The 12,128-nt window shown below is 43.2% G+C and overlaps 1 protein-coding gene across 1 annotated transcript in view; it reads left to right on the top strand.

Annotated features, from left to right (window-relative positions):
• The window catches only part of DNAH5 (dynein axonemal heavy chain 5), a 304,825-nt gene that overhangs the window by 239,930 nt on the left and 52,767 nt on the right, over positions 1-12,128 (top strand). The window contains exons 63-65 of the mRNA XM_055123648.1: positions 2,169-2,485; positions 3,110-3,265; positions 4,551-4,733. Coding sequence (XP_054979623.1) covers positions 2,169-2,485; positions 3,110-3,265; positions 4,551-4,733 — 656 coding nt within the window. The remainder of the gene's footprint in view (positions 1-2,168; positions 2,486-3,109; positions 3,266-4,550; positions 4,734-12,128) is intronic.

The raw sequence follows: 12,128 nt of genomic DNA, 5'->3' as shown, positions 1-12,128 counted from the left end.
AACAGTATCATATTCATTATTACAACTGGAGGAAAAGCACAGCGAGTGGGGTGTTTGCCATGCACGCGGCCAACCCGGGTTCGATTCCTCTGTCCCTCTGGGAGAGTCCGGCAAGCTACCGAGAGTATCTTACCCACACGGCAGGGCCTGGCAAGCTACCCGTGGTGTATTCGATGTGCTGAAACTAGTAACAAGTCTCACAATGGAGACGTTACTGATGCCTACTCGAGCAAATTGATGAACATCTGGATAACAGTGCGACAGTGCAATATTAGCTTATTTGTTATAGGAAAGGCATGGGTCCTGCCAAAGGTCTAGATCCTCAGCTAAAGGTCTATAGGACCAAGTCAGGATGGTATCAGATGTCAATCTGAGTACCGGTTGAGAACCTCAGATTTAATGAATTTTTAAGAAAATAAAGTAGTCTTGGGAAGGAGCGATAGTACAGCGGGTAGGGTATTTGCCTTGCATGCGGCTGATCCGGGTTCAGTTCCCAGCATCCCATGTGGTCCCCTGAACACCGCCAGGAGTAATTTCTGAGTGCAGAGCCAGGAGTAACCTCTGAGCATTACTGGGTGTGACCCAAAACCAAAAAACAAGAAAAAGGTCTTAGTTACCATCTTAGTTACCGTTACTAAATGGACTTAGTTACCATCCACTTAAAAAAATTATTTTAAATAAAATAATCCATTTATTGTACTTCATTGACAAAGAAAATGGACAATGTACCAAATAAAAAAATAGAAACGTATTTGCGACTTTATTTTTAATGGACAGCAAATAGAAATCCTTTAGTGAGATTGTGTCAAATTTAGCAACTTGACAATATTATAATTAAGGCACATGGGGCACGTGGAAGGTCAAATTTCATAGCTGCCTCTTTCTCTTTTTATTGAGGTTTACAAAAGTGGAAGTGTTTCAGAGGTAAAATGCTTCTATCCCACACACACCCACATCCTTCCCTTCACCAAAGTGCTATCCGGCCGCTGATATCTCTTTCCCCCTTCCAGCTACTCGGTCCTCTTTGTGCTCGCCAAAGTCAAAGGATTTGTTTTGTTTGTTTGTTTGTTTGTTCGTTTTTGGTTTTATTGCCTAATTCTTTTTTAAAAATTTAATTTTATTGAAGCACCATGAGATGTAGTTACAAGCTTTCATGTTTGAGTTACAATCACACAATGATCAAACACCCATCCCTCTACCAGTGCACATTCCCCACCACCAATATCTCCAGTATACCCCCTCCCCTTTCCAACACTCCCCCTGCCTCCATGGCAGACAATTTCCCCCATACGCTCTCTCTACTTTTGGGCATTATGGTTTGCAATGCAGATACTGAGAGGTTATCATGTTTGGTCCTTTATCTACTTTCGGCACACATCTCCCTAACCGATTCCTCCAGCCATCATTGCCTTAGTGATCCCTTCTTTATTCCTGCTGCTTTCTTCCCACCCACTCATGAGGCAGGCTTCCAACTATGGAGCAATCTTCCGTACCCTTATATATACTGTCCTTGGGTGTTGGGCTCGTGTTATGTTATCTTATATTCCACAAATGAGTGCAGTCCTTCTATATCTGTCCTTCTCTTTCTGACTCATTTCACACAGCATGAGAGTCTCCATGTCTATCTACTTATAGGCAAACTTGATGACTTCGTCTCTAGAGGATTTGTTCTAAGGATTTGTTTTCGTTGGAGATTTTTCTCCTGCCTTGCTTGTTTATTTTTGTATGCCATCCAGGAGCGAGATCATCTGGTTTGCCTTTCTTCTCAGTACTAACGTCCTGCAGTTTCATCCATGTGGTAGCAACAGGCAAGACCATGTTTAAATTCTCACGTGAGTGGGTGGTGCTGTTGATCAGGACTTCTCTGAAGGAAGCCTGTCCTCTCTGCTTTAGCTCTTCTGACTCAGACGCCAACCTCTCATACCCAATACAAGTCGCAACGGCGCAGTGCTTCCCTGCTGGTGGCTGTGAATGGTGCCCCCTCTGGGCCCTGTTTAACCAGAATCCAAGTGATTGCTCAGTCATCCATGTGCAGCAGTATATCTCTACAATTCAGTTCTTGGAACTTAGTTTAGAAGAATCATCTTTTTTTCCCCCATATTAAATATTCTGCACAATTACCATGATGGTCTGAAAGTGTTTCAGTGGAGTTTTTTTTTTCCTAATAGGGGATGTGTTGCTGGCCACAGCTTTTCTATCTTATTCTGGTCCATTTAATCAAGAATTTCGTGATCTACTGCTAAATGACTGGCAGAAGGAGATGAAAGCCCGGGAAATTCCATTTGGAAACAACCTAAATCTCACTGAGATGTTGATTGATGCTCCGACTATTAGTGAGTGGAACCTCCAAGGTCTGCCGAACGATGACCTGTCAATTCAGAATGGAATCATCGTCACCAAGGCAGCTCGTTTTCCTTTACTAATTGACCCCCAGACTCAAGGCAAGAGCTGGATTAAAAATAAAGAGAGCCAAAATGAACTGCAGGTAATTTTCAGTTGGTACTCCCAGTCGACAAGAGTCTGAGAATAAAGGCACAGGTGAAAGTATTAGAGAGTATTTGTAATTCTAGATTAAACAGATTTAGACTTCTCACAGATACATGTCTAAAATCTGATATGAACATCTTTTCTAAAAATGGCATTTTTTCCCCCAAGGGTGCTGATCTCTGCCATTTCTGTCTTCAAAAGTTGCCTTCTATATTGTGTTAGGTTGGAAGACTGCACTGAATCTAGAGCAGAATTGAGCTCTAGCACAAAAAGCATGTATCTCGTCATCCCATTATCATGTATCACAGAAGTGGTGGTGGGGTGGTGGTGAGGGAAAGGCGATGTTTCCATGCAGGACTTGTTCATCCTCTCAGTAAAGGAGCCCAGTATCGGCACTTGCCAGTCTGCTAAGGGCAATGCACAAGCTTTCTTCCCACCACTCCCAGAATGAGTGTCAGTAGGAGTTGAGTTGAGTTGACGAAAAACTCAACAGCGATGTCGGATAAGAAGTAGAGAGCTCCAAATCTCTGTGTTTGTCTCCAGTTCCACTGGCCATCAGTTGTCCTTGGGTACTGGATTGGGATAACGTCTCTCAGGGGCACCATTCTGACCTCGTTTCTAGATAACATCACTGAATCACAAGTATTTCAGAAACCACCTGGAGGACAGCCTCTCTCTGGGAAGGCCTTTGCTGATTGAGGACGTTGGAGAAGAACTAGATCCAGCCCTGGATAATGTTCTGGAGAGAAATTTCATTAAGACGGGGTCGACCTTTAAGGTGGGTTGGGCCCATGGCTAGCCGTTGTGTGGAATGAACGCCATAATGTCAGGGACATGGGTAAGAGGCAAAATTTTGTCGATCAGCAGCAGCCTGGAATGGAGTCAGTGGCAAAAAGAATTCTCCTCTTTAATAAAAAAAAAAAACATTTTTGGGTGGGAATTAAAGTACCCAGAAGTAGTTTTCTGGGGGACATCTGCTTCACTTGTGTAGGAGAGTCTCACTCTAATTTGTTGTTTGTGGATAGGCATCACACGGCATCACTTAATGCCTAAACAGCTCTGCCTCTCTACTTCCTCAAACAGTGCTCAGGACCCTGCTAACATATTCCCAAAAAACTTTTTAATGTGGGTATCAAGTTCTTCACACCACTTGGTATAAGTGTAGCATTATCAACCTTTACCTCTGAATCAAATTTTGGGTGAGAACTTCATCTCACTTCTAAAGTGAGAGCACAGTAATTTTTTTGCTAATTTATATATTGCATGGAGTACATATGGAATTTTCTTCCTTATCTTCTTCCTTTCTTCTGTCTTCCCTTTCTTTCTTTTCACTTCCCTTCCCTTTCTTCCCTTTCAATCCCCTCTTGTCTCCTCCCTTTCCCTTCCCTCCCCTTCTATCCTCTTTCCCTCCCTCCCTCCCTCCCTCCCCCCTCCCTCCCTCCCTCCCTCCCTCCCTCCCTCCCTCCCCCCTCCCTCCCTTCCTTCCTTCCTTCCTTCCTTCCTTCCTTCCTTCCTTCCTTCCTTCCTTCCTTCCTTCCTTCCTTCCTTCCTTCCCTCCTTCCTTCCCTTCTTCCTTCCTTCCCTCCTTCCTTCCTCCCTTCCTTCCTTCCTTCCTTCCTTCCTTCCTTCCTTCCTTCCTTCCTTCCTTCCCTTCTTCCTTCCTTCCCTCCTTCCTTCCTTCCTTCCTTCCTTCCTTCCTTCCTTCCTTCCTTCCTTCCTTCCTTCCTTCCTTCCTTCCTTCCTTCCTTTCTTCCTTCCCTCTCTTCCTTCCTCCCTTACCTCTCTTCCTTCCTCCACCCCACCCCTCTTCCTCCCTTCCTTCCTCCCTCCTCCTCTCTCCCTTTCTGTCTCCCTTTCTCCCTCACCCTGTTGCTCCCTAACTTCCTTCCTCGTTTCCTTCCTTCCTTCCTAGAGGCCTGAATCCATGTGTTTGTCTAATGGCCATTTATTTTCAGTATACAGATTATCTGTAGATACATAATGCGTCATTTGCTTAAAGCAATATTTGATTCTATGCAAAAGGCTATAGTAATGTCTCTCTTTTATTGCTTTTCACAACAAAGGTAAAAGTTGGTGACAAGGAGGTAGATGTGATGGATGGGTTCAGACTCTACATTACCACCAAACTGCCCAATCCAGCCTACACCCCCGAAATCAGTGCTCGCACCTCCATCATTGACTTCACAGTCACCATGAAGGGTCTAGAAGACCAGTTGCTGGGGAGAGTCATTCTCACAGAAAAGCAAGTGAGTGGAACAGAACATTGTCTACATTGTTTCGTGAGTAAACAATTTTGAGGTCATATAGATTTGCGATATTGAATATGTTCCAGGAATAGTTTCATACCTGAATGAATTGCACCCAGTACCAAAGGTGTAATCACCTTAACCCCCACCAGGCGAGCCTCAGCACTTCTAACCTGTTCCTTCCTGTCCTTCCCCTTCTGGTTAGTACCTTTCTGTTGTCATAATAGAAAGGCTTGCTTTTGTTCTATTTAATCCATTTGATTTCTTTCCTCGTATTCATATGTAGGTGGCAGTTTTTATTCTCTTTCTAGCTTACTATGTTTAGCACATGTTACAATTCTTTCATTGGTAAAAATGAAATAATGCAAGTTGTCATAGGATGTCTTGGCCCTTATATTTCTATATTAATTCCCAAGTGTCTTAAGATAACTAGAATCTGTTATCTACCCAATACGTTTTATCTAGCTTTCAGACACATAGCTCTCTCATCAAGTGATTTCAGATGATCTTAACAGGTGATGTAACTAAGAGACTGTAAGTTTTATTTTCTGCATCAATTTTTTTCATCTATTACTACTTTTTCTGACGAGTTTGTGCTTTTATTAGGTCTGTTCATCTATTAATGACTTTTATATTTGTGTTATATATCAAGACTTACTTTCATTCAATTTACCAGTATGCTCTTAGAATAGAAAATTAAAACTTTGCACTCAGATAACATGTGATATTGTTAATTCTCAATTGTTAGCTGTGGGAGCTCTATGTATGTTAATAGGAGATAAGAATGTTGTTACCCTGGAATTTGCCTTTGTACATCCAAAGCATGTTGACTTAATGAAACTCTACAAATGTGACTTCCAATCTGTTTTCTATACTGTTACTTTATGGCACTGCTCAATGCTGATTGGATAATAGCCAATATTTATATATTTCTTTGTTTCAAGTTAGAATTTTCTCTAAGGAACCGTAAAGAAATCTAGGGGATTTTAAAAGTACCATTTTGGTGAAACTTTATGAACTCAAAGTTGATATTGATTCTCTCATGGGTTCAATAGCAGTGAAGAGTTTAGTTTACTGACATCTGGGTTTAGTTAAGTTAAAAATATCGGCAAAATATTTGGAATCAGCTTCTCCCATTATTTTTATGTTTTCCTATGTCTTGTAAGTTTCTACAGGTTATAGTTTCTGTATGATATGTATTCTGTGTGTTTTATATTCTATATGGATGTTGACATACTTGCTCTTCTAAGCTTTTTCATTTCTATTCTACTTCTCTACCTACCTCTTCTACTCCTCATTTTAACTCTCTTTTCTTTCTCTCTCTCTTTCTCTCTTTCTTCCTTCCTTCCTTCCTTTCTTTCTTTCTTTCTTTCTTTCTTTCTTTCTTTCTTTCTTTCTTTCTTTCTTTCTTTCTTTCTTTCTTTCTTTCTTTCTTTCTTTCTTTCTTTCTTTCTTTCTCTTTCCCTTCCTTCCTTCCTTCCTTCCTTCCTTCCTTCCTTCCTTCCTTCCTTCCTTCCTTCCTTCCTTCCTTCCTTCCTTCCTTCCTTCCTTCCTTTCTCTTTTTTAAAAAATTTGTAGTACATAAATCATAGGGCAGGGCTGGAGCAATAGAATAGTGGGTAGGGCATTTGCCATGCATGCGCAGACTCGGGTTTGATTCACCCGCCCCTCTCGGAGAGCCCGGCAAGCTACCAAGAGTATCCTGCCCGCATAGCAGAACCTGGCAAGCTCCCTGTGGTGTATTCAATATGCCAAAAACAGTAACAATAAGTCCTAGAATGGAGATGTTACTGGTGCCCACTCAAACAAATTGATGAACAATAGGATGACAGTGATACAGAAATCATAAGGCCCTACAGTTGGAAGATACATTAAAACACTTAATTTAACTTTGTAAATCCACACGGATAGTGACCTGCACTGTGCTCAGGGGTCACTCCTGGCAGTGCTCAGGGGGACTCTGTGGGGTGCCCAGGATAGAATCCAGGCTGGTGGTGTGCAAGGCCAGTGCCCTCCCCCCTGTGCTGTTGCTTCAGCCTGACAGTTAGTGATCTGAATGAGGCAGGATGCTCTAATGCTTCAATTCCTACTACAGACCCTTGAAGAAGTAACAGCCTTCAATATAGTTTCAAAACCAGAACACACTGTGTATCCAGCAAATAAATAGTGTCCAGGCTCTCTCCTACCATGTGCGTTCGGTGGTCTGGGGGCACTTCCGGTCTGGATGGCCAATGGTAATGGGCGAACGAAGGAAGAAATTGAGAGCCAGGCTGGTTGGTGATCTGTTGCTGTTTATTCCAATTTAGACTCTGCCTCTTTCCAGTCTCCCCACTCCCGTATTCCTCCTCCTCATGCTCCCGCTTATAGCCTTAGTTGTAGAGCAAATCACGAAGGGTTGGGGATAGCAATTACACAGAGGTGTGGTTATACGGTCAACAGATGTAAAGTCCTCCCCTCGGGGAACGCGTCTTCTAGGACAAATTCTACTTACAAATACAAAATTCAGAGTCCTTAGAAGAATCTAACCTTACAAGTCACAGGGTCTGATTTGGGGAGAGAGGTGATCAACAGATAGGGGAAGCAGAGCACAGAGAAGTTACAGATAATCACAGAGGAAGGGGAGTGCCTCGGGAGCACTGTGATAGGTATAACCCAATAAGCCTAAACTCCCTGCAGCAAGCACAGAGGAGAAAGGTCAAGCCAATGTTAAACCTAAAACGTTTAGAACTATATTCCAACAACACACGTACTTTTTATTTTTGCAGTTCAGTAGTGGTGTTTTTTCTGGGAAGCCTGGTACCGCCATGCCATTGCCTCAGTAGGAGCTGGATTTTTTTGATTAGCAGCCTAATATTTGAACAGGAGCATCTATGACATTCACTGGGGTCAGTAAACAAACCAGTGCCTTGAATCTGACTCTGCTTCCCCCTGTGCCGTTGGCTTCAGGGAGATAAGGGGGTCTGACAGCAGGTTGAATAACATCCTGTTCTTAGTTTCCTTACATTCAACCGAGATGAACAGCCTCCTTGGAATAGAAGAATTCCCTGATAGATTTCAATTGCAGCAAAGCCAAACAAAACAAAACAGAAAGTCCAACAGAGCCTGGACACTCCAGCCTCAAGCTATAATTGTTGTAGCACAGGTTTAATACAAAGTGGAGGGCACTCGAAGCTCCTTTGTAAAGACTTGAATAGCTTCGAGAAGCCAGAATGAATCTGAGGCCGGCCTTTTTGTTCCTTCCTAGGCAAGCTGCGTGTCTTGAGAGAATGATCCCTATAGTGTCATCTTAGAGTTAGAATCTGGTCCGGCCTCAGAGGAAATGATTCTTAAGAAAGTGCCTTGCGGTCAGACAGCACTGATTCGCTTATGAGAATAGAGGCTGTCTTTCCCCGAATCATGCTATGCTATAAAATGTTACCTAAATTTCCCCCCCTTCTTCAGAGCAGAATGTCAGGTAAGAAATAAGATGCTAAACTTCATTAGGATGATTTTTTCAACAAGTATATATTTTGCAAGAGGCCTTTTCTCTGGTGCCTTTTCTTCTTCCCACCGTGTTTCCGACTCTGCTCACGGTTCTGGTTCTGCCTTCTGGGTCAGGGCAAGGATGTGCATTAATCTCTGGTACTCTAGGGGAAGTCTCAATCTATTTTTCTCTAATTTATATTTATTGAATCACTGCGATTTATAAAGTCTTCATGATTGGGTTTCCCCCATACAGTGCTCCCACACCCATCCCGCCACCACTGTCCCCTTCCTCCACCACTGTCCCCATTACCCCCCCCCTCGCCCTGTCCCCGCCACCCAGCCTGCCTCTGTGCCTCTGTGGCAGATGCCTTCTATTCCCTCTAGGAACGGTGGATCACAGAACTGGTCCTGATAGGGCTTCGTGCCTACCACTCCCCGCCTTGCAGAGCTCCTCCTCCCCCAGAGAGACTCTGCCTTTGCAGTACTTTCCACCCCACCCGCCCTGCCCCGTGTGATGCTGCCCGGGAGACCAGTTCTCTTGTTCTTCATTTCTATCAATCCTCGGGCATTTGCTATCCTCCTACTACATTTCTTTCAGTCCCACATAGGGGAGAGATCATTTTGTGTCTGCCCCTCCCTTTCTGCCTGGACTCAGCACGACACTCTCCAGAGCCATCCAGAGAGCAGCAAATTGCCTGGGAAATCCCAGTCATCCTGGGGATTTACTCTTTCCTCTGTCGAGCAACTTGGCATAAAAGAAGACACATCTGCACCTTAGGAACACGGGTTAATATAGATATTTTTTAAAGCCCAAATGGCTCCCTAAATTTGACAACAGCAGTCTTTATGATCACCTTTTGGGCAAACACAAAAGTAAAATAGAAAATATTGTTGTACCTAGTAGATTATTGGGAGGCAGAAGAGATAGAAAGTTGATGCTGGGAAGTATCTACTATGTTCTCTTGAACGTGGAGCGGAAATGAATGCTGAGAGCCCTCAGTCAATGTGTGCTACCTTCACTGCTCTTTCTTCTTTTCTTTTTTTGGGGGAGGGGGGTTTGGATCACACCCAGCAGTGCTCAGGGGTTCCTCCTGGCTCTGCACTCAGGAATTAATCACACCCAGAAGTGCTCAGAGGTTCCTCCTGGCTCTGCACTCAGGAATTACTCCTTGTGGTGCTCAGGGGACCATATGGGATGCTGGGGATCAAACCCAGGTCGGCCGAGTACAAGGCAAATGCCCTCCCTGCTGTGCTATCGCTCCAGCGCCTGCTCTTTCTTTCTTCCTGTGGATGTCAAGGACCCAAGGACCGGACCAGCTCAGGACAGTGTTTTAGAATGCAGAGGAAAGGCCATTCTGCTCGGTTCCATGACATCACTAGCTGTGACTGTTTTGGGAACCTGGGCAGTGAGTGACCTTGTCAGCTGGGACTTGATCTTAAGCATGCACGGGCCACCCTCTCTGCCCCTCAGGCCAGCGCGCTTCAGAAACAAATGGAAACCTCAGAGTCCTCAAACTCAAAGAAGTGAACTTTTCATGAACATCACTTTTCCTCCCCTGTGTACTGTACTCATTTTTAAATGCATGGAGGGTTCAAGATCACCTCAAGGTCATCTGCAAGTGTTTCTGTCATCTGTGGGTAGGTGTAGGAAGTCTGTGACTGTCGCCAGATGATGTGTCAGAACCATTTTAAAGAGGCGGCAAACCATGGCTTTTCGGCCGCCTTCCTTGAAAGCAAGTCTCAGAAGTCCGTGCTCAGCTTGATCCCGGCAAACAAGACAGAAACTCAAAGAAAGCGCCATGCTATTAGAGAAAAGCACAAATATCGATTTCAGAACCTCCTGGTTGCAAAGGACAAGGCTTTGGGGGCTTGTCAGTGCTTAGAATTCTGGACAAGCAAATGTGTGTGGCGTTTCCTTGGCAGGGAGAAAGACCTGAACATGAGGCGACGGACGAGGGAACTAATTTGGCAAAGACCCAAAACAGACTACATAGATGTTGACACCACTTCCCTAGTTGGGAAGGGCAGCTGACATGGGCTTCTGAGTTCTGGTGTTTAATCTCCCTATTTTAGTTACAACAGAGAGTTATTGGGGAAAGAAAGCTGGATACCTTAGAGATGAGATCTATTTCCTCTAATCAATTTCAGAACTTTGTAGAATGCAGTAGCAGTGTCAGTTCATGCCAGAGTGATTTAATCATAGTGCAATGAAATCAACACTTCATATACCTTCAATTTACACAATGTCATATGTCAATTAATTCACAGTAGAAAGTTTTAATTACAGATGCAATTTTTGTACACAGATAATTTTCATTTGCATCTTTATTAAACAACTTAATTTTTGATTAGTTATTAAGTAACATGTTTCATGAACTTCTGCTGAACCGCTGAGATACTCACTTTGGTGATTTTATGAACCCTAAAATTGAACATTATCAGAGCTTCTAGATGGAATGTTTTCATTGTGCTTTAGTATAGAGAATATTTAATGTTTAGTGTTATAGAGAAGATGATTTTGGGTTTTACTTTCAATGGAAAAAGCACTACCTTCTGATTGATGGGACAGAAGTTGTCAAACAGAAATATGTTTGTCAGCTACACAACTAAAATATATCTCAAAACTTACCTTTTGTTTTAAGTCTTGAATACAAAGGAATTATCAATTATTTTAAGATATTTCATAGATGACTTTCTCCTTTTCCTTCTGCTGTTGGATTCCAAAACTTGGCCTCCGGCCTGCTATTTAGGACACAGATTGCTTTTGTAACTACAATCTTACTTTGAATTATACTGTTTACTTCAACTATATAATTTTGAATGTACTTTTATCATTTTAATTTTATAATTTATAATTTTGAATGTACTTGGAGCAATAGCACAGTGGGTAGGGCGTTTACCTTGCACACGGCCAACCCGGGTTCGATTCCTCACCCCCCCTCTCGGAGAGCCTGACAAACTACCAAGAGTATCCGGCCCCCACGGCAGAGCCTGGCAAGTTATCTGTGGCGTATTCGATATGCCCAAAACAGTAACAACAAGTCTCAAAATGGAGACGTTACTGGTGCCCGCTCGAGCAAACTGAGGAGCAATGGGATGACAGTGATACAGTGATACTTTTAAAACATATAATGCTCTACATAGCATTTCTTCACCAAACTTGGGGGGAAATGTTAGACAAATTTGGAGGACAGTGTTTGCTAAAGCAATGCTCAGGAGGCCCCAGGGGATACTTCCAGCAATACTCAGCTCATTGGGCTGGATGGTTCAATAAGGTGCTGCTCGGCCAGCAGTGCTCATGGGACACTAGGTATGCTCAGGGATCATGTAATTGTTGGGATTGGAATTTGGATACTTGCAAATATCAGATATGTGTTTCTGACAACTGAGCTATCTTCTTGACTATTGGTCCATATTTTAATTTGGGCGGAATATCATCATCATCATCATCATTATCTGATTACTTAGAGGCTCTTCCTGTGCCCCTTGCATGCAGAACATGGGCACCAACCTCCTGCACTAACTCCCCAGCCCCTGTGCAGTTCCTTTCAATGATAATCTCATTTAATTCCTGTTGCCAACAATGTCATTAAATTGACCAGTGAAGTTCAAACGTTCCTTTTGAAAATTAGAAACTTAACCGTCTCCTCCCATTGAGCATCACTATATTTGATTAATGATGACTTTATCCCCATCCCATGGTGCTCGCGTGGAGACGAGATGGGCAATGTGGATTGTTACAGGGTTCACAGACCATGATGAGAATTTGGATCTTTTGAGATCTATCCGGGAAATCCTTTGAAGAGCTGGGAGCAGCAAAGTTGGTGATGGAATAAAAAGAAAGAAAAAGTTTGGGGCGATTATAGCTGAAGTAGTGCACAAAGGGATAATGGAAGGTGAAATTAGTGCAGTGGCTGTGTAATCAGGGAA

Source organism: Sorex araneus, chromosome 1, assembly GCF_027595985.1.
Source record: "Sorex araneus isolate mSorAra2 chromosome 1, mSorAra2.pri, whole genome shotgun sequence".
Taxonomy (NCBI): domain Eukaryota; kingdom Metazoa; phylum Chordata; class Mammalia; order Eulipotyphla; family Soricidae; genus Sorex; species Sorex araneus.
This window is presented reverse-complemented; position numbering and strand designations above follow the sequence as displayed.